The 19,560-nt window shown below is 34.0% G+C and overlaps 4 protein-coding genes across 4 annotated transcripts; 1 reads left to right on the top strand and 3 right to left on the bottom strand.

Annotated features, from left to right (window-relative positions):
- Nucleotides 1–2,458: 2,458 nt before the first annotated feature.
- Nucleotides 2,459–5,221, top strand: LOC125836525 (LOB domain-containing protein 4-like). Its single transcript, XM_049515696.1, has 2 exons — nt 2,459–2,644; nt 4,814–5,221. Exons 1-2 carry the CDS (start codon nt 2,471–2,473, stop codon nt 5,126–5,128), a joined length of 489 nt encoding a protein of 162 aa, XP_049371653.1. The 5' UTR covers nt 2,459–2,470; the 3' UTR covers nt 5,129–5,221.
- Nucleotides 5,222–5,692: 471 nt separating this feature from the next.
- LOC125836522 (photosystem I reaction center subunit III, chloroplastic-like) lies at nt 5,693–6,667 on the bottom strand. The gene is made up of 2 exons (XM_049515692.1): nt 6,159–6,667; nt 5,693–6,093 (listed from the first exon to the last, which is right to left on the bottom strand). The coding sequence occupies exons 1-2, from the start codon at nt 6,533–6,535 to the stop codon at nt 5,784–5,786; spliced, it is 687 nt and encodes a 228-aa protein (XP_049371649.1). The 5' UTR covers nt 6,536–6,667; the 3' UTR covers nt 5,693–5,783.
- Nucleotides 6,668–8,121: 1,454 nt separating this feature from the next.
- LOC125836520 (photosystem I reaction center subunit III, chloroplastic-like) lies at nt 8,122–9,922 on the bottom strand. Its single transcript, XM_049515691.1, has 2 exons — nt 9,257–9,922; nt 8,122–8,521 (listed from the first exon to the last, which is right to left on the bottom strand). The coding sequence occupies exons 1-2, from the start codon at nt 9,631–9,633 to the stop codon at nt 8,212–8,214; spliced, it is 687 nt and encodes a 228-aa protein (XP_049371648.1). The 5' UTR covers nt 9,634–9,922; the 3' UTR covers nt 8,122–8,211.
- Nucleotides 9,923–14,208: 4,286 nt separating this feature from the next.
- LOC125836514 (E3 ubiquitin-protein ligase WAV3-like) lies at nt 14,209–18,885 on the bottom strand. Its single transcript, XM_049515681.1, has 2 exons — nt 18,481–18,885; nt 14,209–16,414 (listed from the first exon to the last, which is right to left on the bottom strand). Exons 1-2 carry the CDS (start codon nt 18,658–18,660, stop codon nt 14,468–14,470), a joined length of 2,127 nt encoding a protein of 708 aa, XP_049371638.1. The 5' UTR covers nt 18,661–18,885; the 3' UTR covers nt 14,209–14,467.
- Nucleotides 18,886–19,560: the final 675 nt, after the last annotated feature.

The raw sequence follows: 19,560 nt of genomic DNA, 5'->3' as shown, positions 1-19,560 counted from the left end.
CATCTGTTATATATATTTATTTCACTTGAAAAAGAAAAATTGAATATACATAAAACGAATTCATAGGAAGAGCCATATGGAACATTTCACAAATGGTTCAAAAGTCGAGTCCCTTGCTCAACGGTTAATTAAATCAACACTTATATAATAACTGGTCATCAATTAATCAAGGCGAAATCTAAAACTTTCTAGTGACTTATTGTAACCTAACACCCTAAGACTTCAATTTATTCACACAACAAATTATTAATTAGAATAGTTGAGGGGAAGGGGGCAGCCAACGCACATTATCATTTTATAGAAGATCAGAATCGACTATTTTCAAGATTTAACTTCAATTTTTTGTATAATATAATGTGATTTTTAATAAAGAGATCAAATGAAATTCTTCTACACTTTAGGTAACACTGTTTCTAATGAGAGACATCTACCATTAGAGGTTTAGAGTTTGAGCATTATTAATAATAGAAAAATATCTGATGATAATTGATAGGTATACTACTTTCTCTATTTTATTTTTTTTGGTTTCCCACTCGGTGTTCGGTACCCACATTAGAGCCCGACTAAATTCGGATTCGCACCGAGAAATTCTAGATTGAGGGTAAAGGCTTCCTAAGAAAGGCGACTCCATACCCAAGGGGGCTTGAACCCGAAACCTCTTGATTAAGGATGAAGAAGTACTTACCACTCCACCACAATCCTTACGAGCCTTTATGTGATGTGAGTTTTGAGAATACAAATTGTTATAACAACAATATATATGAAGTGGAGTGTGAAAGGAAGTTATTTTTCTTCTCATTTAGCTAAAGTAGACCCAACATTTACTTTCTTCTACATTAGTTGCTTTGCTTTTTTCACTTTAGCAAACCAAACAAGAAAAGGAAAACTTCTGAAACCTCCCTTTTTTCTTTCCTTTATATCTATATTTCTCAAATAAAGGAAACCCCACTAACAAGGGCTGTGGTGAAGTAGTAAGTACACATTCATCCTTAATTAGAGTTTTCAGTTTGAGTCTCCCTAGCTAGCTACATAGTCGTCTTTGTTAGGGGGTGTTTTACCCCCAATGTGGGACTTCCTGATGCGAATCCAGATTTAATTAGACTCCAATATGACTATCAAACAATAATGGTAGGAACCAAAAAAGAAAAACCCCACCCACCCTTAATTGACTCCTAATAATATAAAACTTAATATTTTCTTCTTTTAACATAAAGAGTAACATAGTAACACCTAGATGAGCTTCAACCCCACCAGAAATCTTAATTATTATTGTTTTCCACCTAAATTATGAGAAAAAGTAACCACTTCATGTTATTGAAGTTTAAAAATTGGGACTATGAAATGTAAATTAATTTTTGAAAAAGAAAAAGAAGGCGCCAAAAAAGATGTCTTATCAGGAGAAATTACTTTTAATTTGTTAGACCAAAATCTGTAGAGACTTCCAGCTTTGGGACCCTCACGCATACGAAATTTCAAGTCACATTCAATCGGAAAGGATGTTATTTCGAATGCATTTCAAGTAATTATAGTAAAATTTTGACTTGTTGTCCCTTTGATCGTGATAAGTGAAACAATAACACAAAAATTAAATGAAATGAGTCATCTTTAGTGACGACGCTAGAATTTTAAAAAAAAATAATACTCAAATAAATTAAGGGAATTTAACATAGATATAGTATATGTATCATCTTTTAAATTTATTTATACATGTGGAACTCAACACCCTGCCCTGCCATATGCATGACTATGACTAGAACTGAAAAATCTGAAACATGAACAATATAAGATGAGAATCTAACATCAGGTTAAACAATGACTATCAATTGTATCAATACATATATATATATATATATATATGGAAAAAAAGTATGAAATATATCCGAACTTTGACCACAAGTGCTGTAACAATACTGAACTTTGGAAATGACCTTTTACCCATTGCATTATTTAATAGTGTATTTTAAAGGTATTTATGTACCCATGTGGACATCATAAATATTGTATCATTATAAATAGTAACGTGTCCATGTGGGCACATATATACCTTTAAAATACACTATTAAATAGTACAGGGGGTAAAATATCTTCCATAAAGTTTGGTATCATAACAACAACTTCAACCAAAATTGGAGTATTTTTCAGACCCTTTTTCCCGTATATAATAAAGGCCTATAATAAAATAAAACTCTGATCCTTTTCATTAGCATAGTTCCCTTTACATGCATAAAAATCCATCACCTTCTATCCTCCCACCTGCCTCCCACTTTTCCATTCCTACACTTTTTTTCTCTCTAGAATTATTTTCCCTTGTTAGATACTCTTTTATTGTTTCTCTTTCTCTACTATATATACACACCAACACTTGACTTTCTCTACTATATATACCTTTCTACATATATACTCTCTCCTTCAATAAGTGTCAAACTAGTATACTATATACTACAATTAGCTACTACTACTCCAACATCATATGATGAAGGAGTGTGGAAAAAATAGTAGCTCACCATGTGCAGCTTGCAAGTTATTGAGAAGAAGATGTGGCCATGACTGTGTTTTTGCACCTTATTTCCCTGCTGATGAACCTCACAAGTTTGCTAATGTTCATAAGGTCTTTGGTGCTAGTAATGTCAGCAAAATGCTACAGGTTCCACCTTTTATATATCTTCTTTTTATCTTCCTAACTTAACATCTCTACTTCTAATTAGGGCTATCTTCTACAATTCAACACCTTAACTATCTATAAATTCGAGTAGTGGAATCAGTCGTCGTCACTGATGTTTGTGTCATGCATGATAGTAAGATTGCTTATATCACCCCCTTGAGGACCCTTGATCCTAAATGAATACAAGATATTTCGTGCACCAGATTGTTATATGAAGTATTCAACATGAGATGGATCTAGAGATAAGCTTATTTAATTAAATAAAAATATTGGACATGGAACCTATACATGCACTTGGTCTGAACATGCTATAATAGAGAAGAGATAATGTATTTTAACATGTCACATGCAATAAAATCCAAAAGGTTGGAGTAAATATAAGCATAACAGACAAGTATATAAATATGATAAATATATAATCGCTTAAATTAAGTATCATAAATTATGGAGTATTTCTTAAAAGGCACCAAATAATGTTTATGCTTGAGCCTAATACGGTATAAAAAGTTTTAACCATATTTGTCCTCTAGCTATTGATCAAAATGTGCCAAACAATCACATAATTAGGAACAATGTACTATATTATTGGGTCAAGTATTTAAATTTTCACTTTCATCTTAACTTCAGTAGTGAACCACAATACTAACTACAAATTCAACATAAATCAATAATTAATTTGATTCGAAAAATCATATATTTATGTTAACAAAATTATTTAATACGTATAAATAATCTATTCAAAAATCTCAACAATGTTAGCTTTATTATGACAAAAGTTGTAGGGTCGATAGACTAGGGGAACAAAGAGATGTTTGTTAGTTGTTGAAAAACCGTTTCATTTGTTAAATGTGGAAAAAGTTTTAAGTAGTCTATTTTTGTCCCACATCAAATCCTAGAAAATATTGACAATTGAATATAATAAAATTTGAAATTTTGATGATCAAACAACGATTTTCGAGACATTTTCTCATGTTGAATGGGTCCTTAATTTGGAACCATAATCTCCATTCTCCATGTCCAATTGTTTCTTTATTTTCTTAAAATTTGAAAGTCAATTAATTTATTCAATATGAATATGGTCACTATCACAATATATATACTTTTTACAACTGAAATCTTAGGTGGACACATGATGTTTTTTCCTATCGTCATTTTTCATAAAATTTCTGGGGTTGTTAAATGGTCTCCTATTTTAAAATTTTAAAGGACAAAAGAATCAACTTTACTTCAAGAAAATGAACACATTTATTCTTTTGACCACATATATATACATATTTTGATAGTAACATATCACCTCTTAGCCATAATTAAAGACTTCTCTGATTTGACCTAAAAAAAGGTGATTTCTCTCTCTTTTTCCCTTTTCTCCTTTCATTTTTTCAACTAAACACTCCTTTTTAGTTATTTTCATTTTTATGACACAAAAATGATGTCAATATGACATACTCTTTGAAGATACCTTCTTGGGGTCCTCAAGGTGCAAATCAAGCCCATTAATTAGCCTATCAAACTTATTAGGGTAACTTACAAGATATTGGTGCGTACATGTATTTCGAGATACATAAGGTCAAAATTAAGTGTAATTTTTTCTACATACATTGTATCTAAGTGGATTCACATGTATCTGAGATACAAGTGACAAATCTCGTTCGCTTTCCTCATAACTCGCTCTTCGATCTCCTATCTCGCTCGTGTATGGTATCTCAGATACATGTGAATCACACCATATACATGTATCTGGTGTGATTCGCATGTATCTGAAGTATATGGACAAGTCTAGCTCGTCTCCCTCTTGTTCTTGCTCGCCTCTCTCCCTATTTCAGTGTGTCTGGTAGCAGAAAAAAAAACATGTATCTAGGTAATTCTGATATGAAAATATTAATTAGTAAGACAATAGGTAATTATTTCAAACTATATGGAGAAGTAGTAAATATGGTAAAAAGCCCATAAGGATTTTGTCTCCAAAGTTACTAATTAATGACATAGCACATTATGGCTATGATAAAAGTTGTACATGCTAACCACTTTTCGGATCGATTTTTGAATAATAATTAGTTCTTGAAAATTCATAAAAGTAGCCGTTTTATATGCAAAAACACAATGACAGTGTCATGGATTTCGATCTTAACGTAAAATGGCGTAAAATTGCAGGAATTGCCAGAGCACAAAAGAGGAGATGCAGTGAGTAGCATGGTGTATGAAGCTAATGCTAGAGTTAGAGATCCAGTTTATGGATGTGTTGGAGCCATTTCATCTCTTCAACAACAAATTGATATGCTAAGAACCCAACTAGCCATGGCCCAAGCTGAGGTTGTCCAATTGAAGCTAAGACAATCAACAAACATTACTAATAGCCCACCAAATAGTGGGTCACCCATTATGGGCTCAGTGCCCAAAGGATATTACCATATGGATTTGGATGTAGATCAGTCCAACACCTTCAATGAGCCTATGTGGCCATATTAGATGAATTTTGTTGTCTATTTAAACTTCAAAAATTATCTTGTGTCCTTTTGCCTCTATATATCTTTTTCTTATAAGAGCAAAGGTGATGATTAGGTTGTTGTTTGTGAGCTATGTTGTTCAGACTCTTCCAAAATGTCGACATGTGCGTGTCTGATCCACACGGATGTGACATCATTTTTAAAAAGTCCGAACAACTTAGTTTGTGAGTGTGTTAGAATGAAATCAAACCCTTCATGGGGTGTTCGGCCTTTTGGCAAAAAAAGATTATACTATCATCTTTGTTCTTGTGTATATATATGTAATAGGAAATTTTTCTTAAAAGGACATTGTGCTTTTTTTCCCAATCTTGATTGAAGACATTAAAGTCCCTTAATATACTTAACAACTAATGGTCCATAAAACTCTTATTTAACCGTTTGATATCTGAAATTCATGTCGCGCATAACACATTTAAAGGAGAAGAATTCCCTCGAGACCTCTATTTAAGGATAGAGCCACGACAATATCTATTGATACTTATTACAATCTTAACATCATAACATATAGAACTAATTAACAATCATCCACCACAAGATCTACACATAGTATATATGAAATTCTCAATGTTTTTTCATAATATAAACAAGTGAAAGCGCGATTACATGAGAATATCAAATTAGACATTAGGATCAATGAGATCTCCATTCAAGTACTCTCTGTAAGCAGCAACAGGCCAGATGAAGCCTCTCCAAACGAGCCTATTAGCCAACGGAACGTCGATTATAATTTCTTTCATTGTTGGTTTCTTTTCATCTCTTACTGCAATCAAGTAGCTCCTTCCTACCCATCCAATCCATCCAGCAATGTACAAGAAGAGGATCCCTGGTGTGATGAACTCACCCCAGTGCCTTTGGTCACCACTCACAATCAAGTGTGGCAGTCCATCTGATCCACACAACAATCCTTGTTTACCATAGTTGTCGAACCTGTAATGACAATAGTTGCGTGATTTTGTAAGTGAAATAATTGAGTGGATTTCTGAGATAATTACCTGCGTTTAGTTTTTTCAATAGTGGCATTAATAGCAAGTGCAGGGGCGCTATCAGGTGCATAAAGCTTCAAAGAACTCTCAAGTTTCTTGATCTGTTGCTTCTCCCTCTTAGCAAACTGTTTTGAATCCTTGCAAGGTGTGAGCCCAGAGATGTCAGCAGAAGCTGGAAGAACTGGTGCTGACAACAGAATAGAAGACAAAGCAAGTGCTGCAGAGAATGCTTTTAATGAAGATGAACTTTCCTCTGTTGAATTAGAAACAGGGGTCTGGTTTGAAGAACACACAATGCTTGAAGTTCTTTGTTTTGTGGTAAATTGAGACCCAAACTTAGATGTTGAAATGGGTTTTGAAAGGTTTGAAGGAATAGTAAGAGACATGGTGTTTTTTTTTCCTCTCTTTTGTTTTTTCAAGAAAACAGAGACGAAAGAAGGAGAAGATTGGAGTGTGGAGAGTGAAAGGATGGTTTTTTAGGATTTGTGGAAGAAAGGATTGGTGATCAAGAGAGAGGATAAGGAGTTGAAAGGGAGCTTAGGTGGAGGGATTTGATTGGCTAATAGAGTTGGATTTGATGAGTTTTGGGGATTTTTTGATCCATCTGTGGAAGAGCAAGAACCAGGGATTTAACAGATACAGATATTATGCTTTGGATCATGTACACTTTTGCCACACTAATTTGGGATAGTCTTTAATTTTTGTCCGTCGCGGTAAATAATTCTTTGCAAGGTATAAGTTTATAATTTCGTATCATAATAAATATCTTCGTAAATGACTTCAGTTTTTGAAAAAAAGTTTGTAAGTTCTAGTGCTAAAGAACAAAAAACTTAGAACCTATTTATTTGAAGAGTAGAATTAATAGATCAATACAATTTTATGATTTTGAGCAAACTGGCCATGCACTTCATGGGCTCTCAGCAAAAGCATATTTCCATATGGATTTAAATGTAAACCAGTCCAACAGATTCAATGAGCCCATGTGTTCGAATGAAATTTTAAATTTGATCTATGTACTGAGGGAACCATATCAATGTGCACACCGTGATCTCTATGCTGCTAAAATTTTGGTCATGAAGAAGCATACTATATTATGGATTTATGTTTCCATTATTGGGCCAAGAGTAGTTAGCTGAATTGTAGGCAATGGGTTGTAATACAGCAAGTTTTGACGAAAATAAAATTCATGAATTTTCCAGTTCGTTAGAGTGGGGCAAGCACCTTGACGAATGATATCTTTTCATCAACTGGTACCCTTGTCATGTTAAGCTCTCCATGTAGCAAATGTCATCTTCAAGGATACTTGTTTATGCCATATTTTTTGTATCCCATACTTGATTCTTTTTTCTTCCATCTTACGACCTCCCATGTTCATCAAACTACTGAGAACTTGCCCATTCATGTTAGCAGGAACAAGGTAATGTGTTTTTTGTGCTACCACATGCACTTTGGACTGTGGTTGGAATCTCCACATCTATCATATCATACTGTAAAGTACCTCGTTAAGCAGGATATTTCGGTTTTGCTCCATCAGGTAAATGACTACAGAGGACAATGGGGCTCTATTTTTGTTCAGTTGGCATACCAGAATGATATATTTCCCTTTCCAGGCAGACATACAATATTTTCTTTAACTTAGAGGTTTATGTCACAGAGGGCTCTCCAGCCGCATGACTGGCCTGAATTATGCACACCACTACTTGTTGACCTGATTATGTTTCATGGATCATACATGTGAAATATTTTTAGGGTGGCATTGATATTTGAGCATAGAAACCTCTATCAATTGTGATACGATATTGAAATGAACGACGAGCACACTCTTAGTTAATTATATTATGTCACAACATTAAATTGGAGACACTCATTTAGATGCCTGATCAACTTATCAAACCGTGAGAACAATTTCCAAACGAATCATAAAAAGAACATTAGACAGTGAACTAGCCATCATCTAGCAACACATGGTATAGAAAATTCACAATCTTTCATGGATATAAACAAGTGAAAGTATAATTCCACGAGTCTCCAACAAGAGAAATTTAAACATGGGTAATCAAAATTAGACATTAGGGTCAATGAGGTCTCCATTCAAGTACTCTCTGTAAGCAGCAACAGGCCAGATGAAGCCTCTCCAAACGAGTCTATTAGCCAATGGAACATCGATGATGATTTCCTTCATTGTTGGTTTCTTATCATCTCTTACTGCAATCAAGTAGCTCCTTCCTACCCATCCAATCCATCCAGCAATGTACAAGAAGAGGATCCCTGGTGTGATGAACTCACCCCAGTGCCTCTGGTCTCCACTCACTATCAAGTGTGGTAGTCCATCTGATCCACACAACAGTCCTTGTTTCCCGTAGTTGTCAAACCTGCAATGACAATAGTTGAGTGACTTTGTAAGTGAAATGACGCTAGTTTAGTGGCTTTCTGATGAATTAAACATCTACTCGAGTATCAAGGGGTTTGTATCAAAGGGTATGTATATTCTATTTTTGTATCAAAGGGTATGTAATGCTCTATTGATTCCACCATAACAAGCTGCTTTTCTTTGATAAGCAAATGTTAATGTACTTTGTGCTTTCGTTTGTAAAGAATGCTTTTAGCTCTTCCTCTACTCCTATGGGGATTAAAGAGAGAAGGCGTTGAAGGTAGCCTCGTTATCCATACTTCTGGTGGGATCAATAGAGCATTAGCCTACCCATATTTTTACGAGAATTGGCAGGTTCTAGATTCTACAGTACTGTCTATCAAGTTTACATACCCCGGTGATCATTGACACCATTTCCTTTTTTTATTTGTTTTAAAATGGAATGCTACATTTTTATATTTCACAACTTTTTAATTCTAAGCTTCTTAACTTCACCATATGCTATCATAACTATAAACATGTACTTATGTCTAAGATCACAGTTCTAAGAATACTAGTCCACAATCAAATACATCCGTGTAAGTGCAAGAAGGGGAAAAAAGAGCAGCCCCGTTACATTAAAGCTCCCGCTATGCACAAGTCCGGTATTTATTGAAGTATTAAAAAAATGATAACTAGGGGTAGAAGTAAACTTTTCAAGATTCCTGGAAATTATGAATAGGAAACAAAGGCAAACCTGCGTTTAGTTTTTTCAATAGTGGCATTAATAGCAAGTGCAGGGGCGCTATCAGGTGCATAAAGTTTCAAAGAACTCTCAAGTTTCTTGATCTGTTGCTTCTCCCTTTTAGCAAACTGTTTTGAATCCTTGCAAGGTGTAAGCCCAGAGATATCAGCAGAAGCTGGAAGAACTGGTGCTGACAACAGAATAGAAGACAAAGCAAGTGCTGCAGAGAATGCCTTTAATGAAGATGAACTTTCCTCTGTTGAATTAGAAACAGGGGTTTGGTTTGAAGAACACACAATGGCTGAAGTTCTTGGTTTTGTGGTAAATTGAGACCCAAACTTAGATGTTGAAATGGGTTTTGAAAGGTTTGTTGGAATAGTAAGAGACATGGTGTTTTCTTTCTTATTTTTAATGTACTACTATTATTTTTCAAGAAAAAATGGTAGAAGGAGATTGAAGTGTGGAGAATGAAAGTATGGTTTTTTAGGATTTGTGGAAGAAAGGAGAGAGGATAAGGAGTTGAAAGGGAGCTTAGGTGGAGTGATTTGATTGGATAATAGAGTTGGATTTTATGAGTTTTGGGGATTCTCTGAAATTTTATCTATCTGTGGAAGAACAACAACCATGGATTACAGATACGCATACTTTCGTGTGGCCACCACATAGGTGAAGAGAACTCTTGAATGAGCAATTATTAATAATATATATATTGGATGAGCATTTACTATTTTACACGATAATTAAAAAATCATTAGTCATAGATTTATCGACATTGTTATTTTGCCGCATGTCATATCAATGAACATAAAAATAAGTTATAAAAAATATTATAGGTTTTGGGTTGTGGGTTGCCCAAGTGAATTGATCCAATTTGATTTTATCCAATTTGATTTAATTAATTAATTGATAATTATGTTTTAAAGGATAAGAGAGAACAATTACAAATTGCTCAACCTCTCCTTTAAAGACTTCTAATGGGCTTAATTTTCTAAGCTTGATAAAAAAGAGTAGAGAACGTGAGATCAGAATTAGAAAAGAATCTGAAAGAAAAAACTATCCTAGATTTTTCACAATTCAATCAACACACTAGGGAGATTCTTAATTTGTGAATTGTACTACGTTTTCATTGAGAGACAAAGTCGATCTTGTGATTGTTTGAATTTGGAGAGAATCTACAACAAAAGGATTGTCAACAATTTCGGATGCAAGTATTTTTAAGGTACACATCATGTTGTTGTTCTGCCACTAAAATTTTTAGATTGGTTTCAGAGCGTGGTTGATTGATCCGATTATTCGATGCTTCCATGTGAATTCACTGAGTTGTTTAAAACGATTTTGCGATTGTTTTTTTTAAAAAAAAATCGGTGAATGGAATAATTTGGGAGAAGTTAGGGTTTTTTTTAGCCTTTTGGATATGGATTAATTACATTGTAGTCATGACCTACTCGTTCGTAGCTTTTCGTGCATATATTATAAGAGTAAAACGAATTTAAAACGAGTGAGATATGATTTTTTGAAAGTTGGCTGATTTAGGACTTTTTTTCCGGAAAAACTGGTTCTGTTTGTTGCGTTTTCGGAGTTGTTAAGTTTAAAATTATGGATTGAAACTTGATTTTTCAAGATCTACTTGTTTATAGCTTTTCGTGGATATATTATATGAGTAAAACAAATTAAAAACGAATGAGATAAGATTTTTTGAAGTTGGGCTAAAAAGTTGAAAAAAAACGTTTTTATTCCTTTTTTTTAAGGATTATTTTTTTTGAGAAAGTTTTTGTGTCTTTTTAGGATTATTCTTTTGGAAAAGGATTTGGTGTCCTTTTTAGAATGGTTTTTGATAATATATGTATTTATATATTATGTTTTTCAAAAATTGGTCTTGATAATTCGTTTAGTCCTTAAGTTTCTTAAACAATTTTGTCTTCTACAAATAATAGTGACATATGTTGTCACATTGAGTGGTACAACCATTTTTATTGTTTCATTATTCCTATTTAAGACATGCCTGAATAGGAACTAACTCGAATGATTCTAAGTGGGAGTTTTCAAGGTCGAGCAAAGGGACAGAGTAGAAGAACACGTCGTCGTAGGACATGTTTTCGAAGGCTTGAAATTGTATTGATTGGTATTACAAGGACGACACAAAATCTGTTAAGGAATCAAATTAAAGGGTTATTCAAAACAAATGAGAAAAAGCTTTTAAAGAGTTAAAGTTTTTGAAGATGGATCATCTTGACTCTTTGGTAGACTTCCTCAATCTTTTAACTTGAAATTAGATGAGACTGATGAAAATTTCATTCATGTTGAGGAAAAGGTTACATTCGACGTTTTGTATCATTTCTTACCAGAGTACTGGAAGATTGAACTAATTAAAACTTATTATGACATTGCACATAATGAACCATTATAGAGGTATATGGTGGATATAGTAGTTAAGTGGATAAAACTTTCCATAGAAGCATAATTTAGTATTGAATATCTAGTTTATTCTTAACAAATTATGTGTTGAACATCTTTGATTATGCTTTAATACAAATAAAAAATTTAAGAGATGTAAGTGCGTCTCCACTTTAATATGAATATTAAAGCATAATCAAAGATGTTCCCTACATAGTTTGTAAATAAATAAACTAATTATTCAAGACTAACTATGCTTCTATGAAAAAAAATTACCCATTTAACTCCTATATCCACCATATACCTCCATAATAGTTCATTATGCCCAATATCGTAATAAGTTTTAATCAGTTCAATCTTTCCGTACTCTGATAAGAAATGATACAAAATGTCGAATGCAATCCACTTCTCAACATGAATGGAATTTTCATCAATCTCATCCATGTTAAAAAATTTGAGGAAATCTAGTAAAGAGTCAAAATAATTCATCTTCAAAGACTTGAACTCTTTAAAATCTTTCTTCTTTCATTCGAATAGTTTTTTGATTCCTTAACAGATTGTGTGTTGCCCTTGGAACACCAATATGTGCAATTTCATGTCCTCAGAAATATCAAATATGTCCTATGGTGCATGCTCTTCTACTTTGTCTTTTTGCTCGACCTCGAAAATTCTCACTTGAAGTAATTCAAATTTGTGCTTGTTCAGTCATGTCTGAAATAGGAATAAGGAAACAATAAAAATGATTGTACCACTCAATGTGACACTATTATTTGTAGAAGACAAATTGTTTAAAGAACTTAAGGACTAAACGAATTATCAAGATCAAGTTTTGAAAAAAACATAAATATATAAACACATATACTATCTCATTCGTTTTTAATTTGTTTTACTCATATAATATATCCACGAAAAGCTATAAACAAGTAGATCTTGAAAAATCAAGTTTCAATCCAATAATTTTAAACTTAACAACTCCAAATACGCAACAAACAGAAGCATTTTTTAGAGAAAAAAATCCAAAATGAGCCAACTTTCAAAATAACATATCTAGCTGTTTTAAATCCATTTTACTCTTATAATATATTCACGAAAATCTATGAATGAGTAGTTCATGAAAATTAAAGTTTCATGCCAAATTTTGAACATGCAAAAAACACAGAAAAACGGTAGGAGATTCTCTTAAACAAATAAACCACATAATCACTTTCATTGTAGGACAAGAAATCCTATCTACAATATGAGTCAGTATCATTATAGGACAAGGAATCTTATCTAAAATGTAATTAATCCGCATTAAAAGGCTTTAAAACAATCTTAACTTCTTCCAAACTTTTCTTTTCACCGATTTTTAAGAAAAATCAGTCACAATTAATTTCTTAATAACAAGGGATAAAGGTCTGAAAAATATCTCAACTTTGGTCGGATTTGCTGTTGCGATACTAAACTTTCATGAGGACCTATTACCTCCCTAGACTATTTAATACCGTATTTTTTACCCCCAAAACTATTTAATAGTGTATTTTAAAGGTATATATGTGCCCACGTGGACACATTACTATTTATAATTTTGCATTATTTTTTATGTCCACGTGGGCAAATATATATGTTTAAAATACGGTATTAAATAGTCTATGGAGGTAATAGGTCCTCATGAAAGTTTAGTATCGCAACAGCAAATTCGACCAAAGTTAGGGTATTTTTAAGACCCTTATCCCTAATAACAACATAGTGAAATCACATGGAAGCATCAAAAAAGGGGATCAATCAATCATGCTCTAATACCAATGAAAGATTTTAATTATTATTTTTTTGCCATTAAAATTCTTTCAAATATATAAAGAAGCCATATTAATTGTGGGGGGGGGGGGGGGGGGGTGAGAAAAAAAATTAATTAAATTTTTAGTAAGACGCCCATCTAATATACAACAGAGGGGGTATCTTTTACTGAGTTTTCAAATATATAAATTTTATTTTGAGATTTATTAACAAGTTTAAATCTTGAAAAGTAAAAAAGTATCATATAAATTGAAACGGAGAGTAGTACTCTCTACCTTTGGTAATTTTTAAATGTAAATATCTTACACGACATATTTAAAACTACTAACATTCATATATACTCTTATGTCCCAATTTATATGACTTTTTTTTATTTTAACTCAGTTTCAGAAAAAATGACACATTTCTACCTTTAGTAATAATTTGTTTTTAAAATGCTCATTTTATTTTTAAAGAAATAATTTATAACCACACAAATATATATGACTTATTTTAGATCACAAGTTTCAAAAGTCTTTTTTTCTTTCTTAAATTTTGTGTCAAATCAAATTAACTCATATAAATTGAGATGGAAGGTGCGGGCGATATTTGGAGAGAGAGGCGAGAGGACATATAAGTAATTGGAAAGCAAAGTTCAATCTAAAAAAAGACTGCCAGACATTTGCATTATATTGTTTTAAGATTTGAGTAATTAGCAACAATATTAGGGCAGGAATCATAGCAATAACAAAGCCAAAGCACAAGTCCAGAACTACTTCAGTTAAAGAATAATCAAAGAAAAAGTAGTTTAGGCAAAGTAATAAAGGCACGATGTTCACAAAAAGGAGGTCAGCAGACAAGCAATTATCTCTAACATATTATTACAATATGTAGAGTTGTTGGTCTCTAAAAGAATCTGATATGCAAATGATCTTTGAAGAACTAAAAGAAACAAATAAATGGAACCAAAAAACAAAAGTATAGCAGAGCCAAATGCCACAGAATTTGATCACTAAAAGAGTGCTGTGTTCAATTGCCTATCACATTGAGAACGAATGAGGTCAGAAATGTTTGCTAGGATGGTGGAGGAGGTAAGTTGCATGACTTGTTGGGGCGCAGAACTTGTTCAGCGCGATTAACAAGACTTAGGTTCTGTGACTTTGAGATCATGCTGACCATAGATGGAGTTTCATACATGGTGGCGCCACTATTGCTTGAGCTACCACCTTGCAGTAATATTTGTGATGTCGTGTCTCCTCTAGTTGTCGCTCTTTGCCAAGAATGTGAGCTCAAACCTGAGAGGACGTAAGCTCGTCCAGTTTGTTCATAGCGCTCCCTGCTTACCATCCTCTCTCTGACTTCAGTCAATTCCATGTCAAGCCAGCTACAGAGAGCATCGCCTGCTTGAGCAGATACAGAAGATAGAAGAGTGGCTCTTCGGTTAGTTAGTGCGGCTTGAGCAGCCTCAAGATTTCCCATTTCTGCCAATTGTTGTGCCTCTGCAATGGTTTCTGCTACTGCCAGCCTGTTTATCTGCCTATCAACCTCACGACTTATTACCACATCTGTAGGCGACAGCACTGGTGGCCGACGTATCTCAACTGTCTCACCCTCCACACTGACCATTTCTTCCGATGTGGTATTCTTGTAACTACATGTAATTTGCAACAGAGATGTCTTTGTTGCGCCTTGCTCAATTTCAGCTGAGGGAACAGACAAGTAGACAAGGAATTCTTTTTCCTCATCTGCATACAGGTTTCCAATGTTTATTACCCCTTGCTTTCCCTGTTCAGAAATTTCACTTGCATATCTTCCTGAAGGAATGGATCCAATTTCTACTCCACGTGATGCTGACCGAACAGTAAGCTTGAGTTCCTGTACTACAACACTGAGGAGACCACCAATACACATTGCAAAGGCATCTTGAACAGTACCAACAGTCTCAATGAACGAAAATGTACCACCTGATGCATCTGAGATAGCATGCATAGCAGAGGAATCATGGTCTAAACCAAATCCAAACGTATGTACATGGAAAGTTGGCAGCTGTCCTGCTGCTAGTCCTTCTCTATTGCGAGGACAAATGGAAGAAGGCAATAGATTCAGAAAGTCGGGACCTGAGGTTGCATTAGAGGATCTGCAGTTCCGAGGACTCCGCCGTTGGTTGGCATTATCACCGTTATAGGTGTCTCTCCCATCTGACAAGAGAACAATGCTTGCAACTGGGTTCCTTTCACGTCTTTCTTCAAGAACCCGAACCCCCTTCTTGAGTCCTTCCACGATATTTGTCCCACCATTTGCTGAAATGGCATTGACAGCCAGTGCAGCCTCTCTACGCCCCTGTTCTGTCATCCTTCGCAAGGGGAAGTTTCTTTGAGCTCCTGATGAAAAGGTAACAATAGATAGACGGTCAGAAGGCCCCAAGTTATCTATGACAAAACAAACTGCTTGTTTCAAGAGAGTCAATTTTGATCCAGCCATGCTGCCACTAATATCTAGAACTGTGACCAGGTCAATAGGTGCACGCTCTTGGTGCCGAACATCATCAGCAAGTGGGGGTGCCCTTACTCCAACAAGAACAGCAAATCTTGACATACTTCCAGAAGCAGCAACTGCAGAATATTCAGGAAAAGCTTTCAAGACAGCAGTCTCTGGATGGACTGTGGAAGGGGAGGGGGTCTGATCCACAGTGATGCTGGGAAGATGTTCATCATCAGAGAAATGAAGGGGCTCAGGAAGGGGCAGAGACACGGGTGGTGGAACACGAGGAATGTTGTCAAGGTAATTATCTTCAAGTGGAGAGACACGAGTCCGCCCAGCATTATTAGTGTTTACATCAGTACTGAAGGACGACATGAGAGGAATCTCTTTCCATTTGCATCTGCAGATGGGGCAGAGGTAGTTTCCATGCTTAACGCTGTTGGCAATGCAGCTGAAGTGGAATGAGTGGGCGCATTCAGCAGTGAATATCGCCTGACCATTCCCTGCTTTCATACTCCCAAGGCAAATGGCACATGTTCGCTACAATCACAATAAAATGAAGTGGCAAGTTACAGTTAGAATATTGTAATCAGCACATAAACATGTAACATGCTCAACGAGGCAAATACATAATCACATTTGCTTAATCACTTCTCATTTAACTTGAGAAAAACTTTTGACACATACATAATCACATGTGCTTAATCACTTCTCATTTAACTTAAGAAAAACTTTGACACTTTAGGTATATCCACTCATCCAAGCAATTGCAACCTTTGCCACCAGTATGCATTCATGGTTAAAACAGTAAAAAATATTTTCAATAGTCAAAAAGGCTCTAGATCCCTTGGGCACATATCATTTCAAGTCACAAAAAATGAGAACATGGACTTCATTGACTAAACTAGTCATTGTTAGAATAAGCTTTTAGAGAGTCATTGGTTATAAGGTATTAAAACTTTAAGAAACATTGACTGACATAAATTGTCTAAACAGTAAGGACTTGTGGATAAAATATACTTGAGGTCATCTAGAAAAAAATTGCCAAAACGAAGTACTGATAAAAACTATTGAAATATTAATCTTGTGCATTTAGCAAACATAATTTAGTAGAAAACTGTAAGCAAAAGTTTAGCTGTATGGAAATCATCACCTCTTTGTAAAAACAACCACTCATGACTTTGCTACTTTGCTAGGGAATCATTATTCCATGATAACATTGTAAACAAATCAAATAACTATGGTCTTGATCTCAAATTACTTAAAGACAGGTCTTGATGGTAACAATGTGCAAACAATACAATTGCATAGGGTTAGGTTGAGTTAATTGAGCAAACAACTACTAATAAATTATATCATGTTGTGCATTAAAATGTATAGACCACCCAAGTCCTAATTAAGACGTCTACTAATCCAGAAACAACTAAACTAAGCAATAACCAGTTCAAAATTTACAAAAACCAACATAAAAGTCCAAGTGACATTTGTGACAAATGATTTGTCCAAGTATAGCTCCTAATCAAAGCCTATTAAACTAGCAAACTTACATTCAATATAAAAAAACCAAACAACAATCCGGCCGACCCAATTATATGACATTTTTTCCTTTTTAGTTAGGTATAAAGGATCTATGACTTATTTATGTCTTTCATACTTAAACTTCGTGGTCAGTCAAATAAATTGGGACAGAGGCAGTACATAAGAAGCAAACAAGTAATGTATAGGAAAATAATCTTCGTATAGGTAGCAAAAGTCAATTATAGATATGTTTAAGCTATCACCATTTATAATACTAGATTTCAGAAATGGTCCAACGACATGGACATACACATAGCTGGTGGCGTAGGAAAATGTCAAAAAGATCTTAACCAACAATAAAAAAGATCTCCAATTCGTCAAAAGCTGAAATCATCATAATTCCCAGCTAACCCACAAATAATCAACCTATTATATTAAATTATTAAAAATAAAATTATTAGCAAGTGTTAAACATTCATTAGTACCTTAATTAATAGTGGTTGTACACTAGGTGCCATTTTTTAATGAGTAGTAGAAAAAGGTATTTTTCACAAAGTCAAAACTTTAGAAAAAAGGCCTGCACGGAAAGCCAAGAAAGGTAATCTTTTTCTGCTTGTGGAATGACCTTTTTGACCTCTAGAAGAAGGCGTTGATACCAAAAGTAGAGGACAGTATAGTAATTTACACATACATTTCGTCATCTAAAACCTTGTAAAGCTGAACTTCCAATAGTTTATTCACTGATTAAGATCAAGCCAAACAAACGTGATAAATTAAAAATTGAATTTCCAATAGTACCCCCGTTACAGATCCCCAAATAACGTGAGAAACCGTAAATTTAGCAAAAACAGGTAGGTATTTTCGTCCAGAAAAGTTCTCCTTCTATTCCTTTTTTGGCAAAGCACAATTTTCTGCTCACCGTTCGCGATGGTAAGACAACAGCTGTCACACCGGTGTTGAAAATTGAACACGCAACCAACTTCCGGTCCCGGTCGAATCAAATCAAACACGCCGGCGAAACCAAAAACAAGAAAATACACAAAAATAAGGAAAAAAGGATGAAAAAAAAATTCGAAAAGAAAACGAACCTTAGAGGATCGGGAGGTACTACTGAAACTTCTGGTGAAACGGGAGAAAGTGGATGAAGATGCGGCGGAGGACGGCCGAGTGGACGGTGGCGATTTGGCATCAGAGGATGCATTTTCTGGAGGAGATTTAGGTTGCCTAAACGAAAGCGCTTTTTGGAGTTTGCTCCATGAACCTGACATTCTTTCTTTCAGCTCCTTCAACAGAAAGAGAGAGAGAGAGAGAGAGGGGAATTGATGTTAGGGTTTGGGTTTGTAAAATGGAAGAAAAGTAACGAACGCGAATTTGGAGAAGAAGAGATGGAAGAGGAGAGGAAAAAACAAGAAAATTTTAGGATTTTGAAAATGATTAATATAATTTTATATCTTTTTTTAAAATATAAATGAAAAGGGCAAGTATGATTACGGCTGATTTCATTTATTTACTCCTTCCGTTTTATTTTACTCGATATTATACTGATAATAAAATAAATATTTTGTTTTACTTGTTAGCACATTATAAAAAGTATTATTACTTTTTTTCATACTACCATGAGGCCCCATTTGAATATGACAAATGAAATCATTATTTGAAATTAAGATTTTGTTTTGATATGAGTATAATTTAAATTGTAATTTTTCTTCAAAATATAAAATTTTATAATCTGTGAAAACTATTAAAATAGTTAATTTTTATATAATTTAGCAAAGGAGCTAATCATAATTTACAAACAAAATATTGAGATATTTTAAAATGTCTTATTGATAAATCATATATATATGTGTTCCTTTTATAAATAAATAATTAAAACATTCCGTATACAATAAATTTTATGAAGACAAATTACTCAATATTTTTTAATATAACTCTTTCACGTTGTATGAACAATTTTAATGTTGAGTATGGGCCCTTTCTTTTTATTAAATTTAAAATGATGGATTTTTATTTTTACAAAATAAAAACTTATGAGTCAAATTTTATATTTAACTAAATTTGAAATCATGATATAGAATCTCAAATCATGTTGTTTTTTTAGTTGGAGTATTTAGATTTCAAACTGCACATTCAAATGTTTATTTGAAGTCATGATTCTATATCGCATA

Source organism: Solanum verrucosum, unplaced genomic scaffold (assembly GCF_900185275.1).
Source record: "Solanum verrucosum unplaced genomic scaffold, falcon-dt-bn FXZP01000278.1, whole genome shotgun sequence".
Taxonomy (NCBI): domain Eukaryota; kingdom Viridiplantae; phylum Streptophyta; class Magnoliopsida; order Solanales; family Solanaceae; genus Solanum; species Solanum verrucosum.
Note: the sequence above shows the minus strand (reverse complement) of the source record. Positions and strands in the feature narration are given on the sequence as shown.

Bases quoted from the DNA above. Each gene is read 5' to 3' on its own strand.
- LOC125836525 (XM_049515696.1), top strand. From the start codon at position 2,471: ATGATGAAGGAGTGTGGAAAAAATAGTAGCTCACCATGTGCAGCTTGC. The intron at 2,645-4,813 runs GTTCCACCTTTT...GTAAAATTGCAG, and splicing joins ATGTCAGCAAAATGCTACAG to GAATTGCCAGAGCACAAAAG.
- LOC125836522 (XM_049515692.1), bottom strand. From the start codon at position 6,535: ATGTCTCTTACTATTCCTTCAAACCTTTCAAAACCCATTTCAACATCT. The intron at 6,094-6,158 runs GTAATTATCTCA...TTGTCATTACAG, and splicing joins ATTGAAAAAACTAAACGCAG to GTTCGACAACTATGGTAAAC.
- LOC125836520 (XM_049515691.1), bottom strand. From the start codon at position 9,633: ATGTCTCTTACTATTCCAACAAACCTTTCAAAACCCATTTCAACATCT. The intron at 8,522-9,256 runs GTTTGCCTTTGT...TTGTCATTGCAG, and splicing joins ATTGAAAAAACTAAACGCAG to GTTTGACAACTACGGGAAAC.
- LOC125836514 (XM_049515681.1), bottom strand. From the start codon at position 18,660: ATGTCAGGTTCATGGAGCAAACTCCAAAAAGCGCTTTCGTTTAGGCAA. The intron at 16,415-18,480 runs GTTCGTTTTCTT...TTGTGATTGTAG, and splicing joins GTACCTCCCGATCCTCTAAG to CGAACATGTGCCATTTGCCT.